Source organism: Pteropus vampyrus, unplaced genomic scaffold (assembly GCF_000151845.1).
Source record: "Pteropus vampyrus isolate Shadow unplaced genomic scaffold, Pvam_2.0 Scaffold1840, whole genome shotgun sequence".
Lineage (NCBI taxonomy): Eukaryota > Metazoa > Chordata > Mammalia > Chiroptera > Pteropodidae > Pteropus > Pteropus vampyrus.
In genome coordinates, this window is record NW_011890621.1 from 74967 (window position 1) to 77039 (window position 2073).

Consider the following 2073-nt stretch of genomic DNA (forward strand, 5'->3'; position numbering starts at 1 on the left):
TCAGCTCCAGAACCTTTGATTGTGCCTTCTGAATGCTAAGCAGTCATCTTACTTCCTCCTCCAGGTCTTTAGAAGACAGGCTGCCCAGGAGGAGTGACCCCTGTGAGGCCTGAGAGCACCCCTAGAGAGGAGACCTGTAAGTCGCCTTTATCAGAGCTGCCTAAGGTGTGTTTCTCAGCTGCTGCTGCTCACACCCCACTCTCCCAGGCCTATGGGTCCCTATCACCCACCTCTGCCCATACTTTTTTGCAGCCTAACACGAGTCACCATGCCTTTCAATCAAATGGGTGAGCTCTTCGAGCTTGGAGAAGACTATCAGGACCCAAGAGAGAACCAGGGCCTGCTGGTGGGGCACTTCTTCGAATCTGATGACGAAGAAACCCCGTCCTTCTCCTCCTCCATATCTTCCACCCCCCCTGTCCTGTTCCCTGACAGCCAGGAGGAGGTATCTGATGCTCTAATACCAAGTTATCCTCAGAACCCTCACTGTGCTGGTCCCTCCCCGGCTGCCATGGAAGATATTCCATGGAGCGAAAGTGAAGATGAGGGATCCAGCAGCCAAGATGAGGAGGAGCCAAGCAACTTGGAGGTCCCTGAAGATGCTGAATCTTTGCTCAAACATGCCCTGCGTTTGAAGGTGGCCAAGCTGGTAGTTTTCCTGCTCCTGAAGTATCGTGCAAAGGAGCCGACTACAAAGGAAGAAATGCTGAGCAGCGTCATTGAAGAGTGTCAGGACCACTTCCCTGAGATCTTCAGTGAAGCCGTGCAATGCATGCAGCTCCTTTTTGGCATTGATGTGAAGGAAGTGAATTCCAGCAACCACTCCTATGTTCTGGTCACCACTCTGGGCCTGACCTATGATGGGATGGAGAGCGATGGGCCCAGCATGCCCAAGACCGGCCTCCTGGTCATGCTCCTGTGTGTGATCCTTGTGGAGGGTGGCTGTGCCTCTGAGGAGGACGTCTGGGCAGTCTTGAATGACATGGAAGTGTATGATGGGAGGGAGCATTTCATGTATGGGGATCCTAGGGAGCTCATCACAAATATTTGGGTGCAGGAACAGTATGTGAAGTACCAGCAGGTTCCCAACAGCTTTCCTGCTCGCTATGAGTTCCTGTGGGGTCCCAGGGCCTATGCTGAAACCACCAAATTCAAAGTCCTCGAGTTTTTGCTAAGGGCCAATTCCAGGGATATCAGTTCCTTTCCATCCCTATTCATAGAGGTTGAGAGAGATGAAGAAGAGGAGTCTGAGGTAGACTTGCAGACAGGCGTTTTACATGCCCATGTCCAACAGCTTCTGCTGGGCATGAAGTGAGGCCAATTCTTCACTATGTATTTGAGGAGAGAAGGGTCAGCATGTTAGCTAGTGAGGGCCGGGCAGAGGATTAAAGGCTGTTGCATCTTTGGATTTCTGTGATGACTTAGATATTGATCTTTGTCTACTTTAGGAAGTTTTCTATTGTTTCTTTTAATAGAAGTTTTAATAGACTTCAGCATATGTGCATAACATTGACATAATATATTTTTACTAACCTGTTCAAGAATGAGTTTTACTATTGTGTAACACAAATTGGGACTCCTTCCATCCTAGTTTGTGATCCTGAACTAGATAACATGGCACTGGAACAGAATTTCCTTGGAAATGTGAAAAAACCAGCAGTTGAATTCCTGTAGTTAAGAAATAGAGAAATAAAAATAAAACACTGTTAATTCTGGTTCCTTATCCTTCTTTTCAGTCATTCTATGAAACATATGTGAATACTTAATTTGATTGGTTCATTCAAGAAAGTGGGAGACATTTCCTGGGAGTAAAGAAGACCCCGGCTCAGAGGTTCATTTATTCCGCTGACATTCACTGAGCTTCTGTCCTCTGGAAGGCCCCGTGTTAGTGGTGGGGACGCTAGGATAAGCAGGACAGACCCACGAATATAATAATTGTGCAGGGACTGCAGTCATGTAAGGAAGGTGCTGAGACGTCCCCCAAGTCCTACAGAATAAGTCAAAGAAGTGGAGATGAGGTAGGGCTCCAGGGCAGAGCACTCAAGTGTAACTGTCCCAAGCCAGGGAAGCTTG

At 48.0% G+C, this 2073-nt stretch overlaps 1 protein-coding gene across 1 annotated transcript; it reads left to right on the forward strand.

Annotated features, from left to right (window-relative positions):
* Window positions 1-268: 268 nt before the first annotated feature.
* On the forward strand, window positions 269-1315 carry LOC105310281 (melanoma-associated antigen 8-like). Its single transcript, XM_011386470.1, has one exon. It carries the CDS (start codon window positions 269-271, stop codon window positions 1313-1315), a length of 1047 nt encoding a protein of 348 aa, XP_011384772.1.
* The last annotated feature ends 758 nt before the right edge of the window (window positions 1316-2073 follow it).

Bases quoted from the DNA above. Each gene is read 5' to 3' on its own strand.
- LOC105310281 (XM_011386470.1), top strand. From the start codon at position 269: ATGCCTTTCAATCAAATGGGTGAGCTCTTCGAGCTTGGAGAAGACTAT.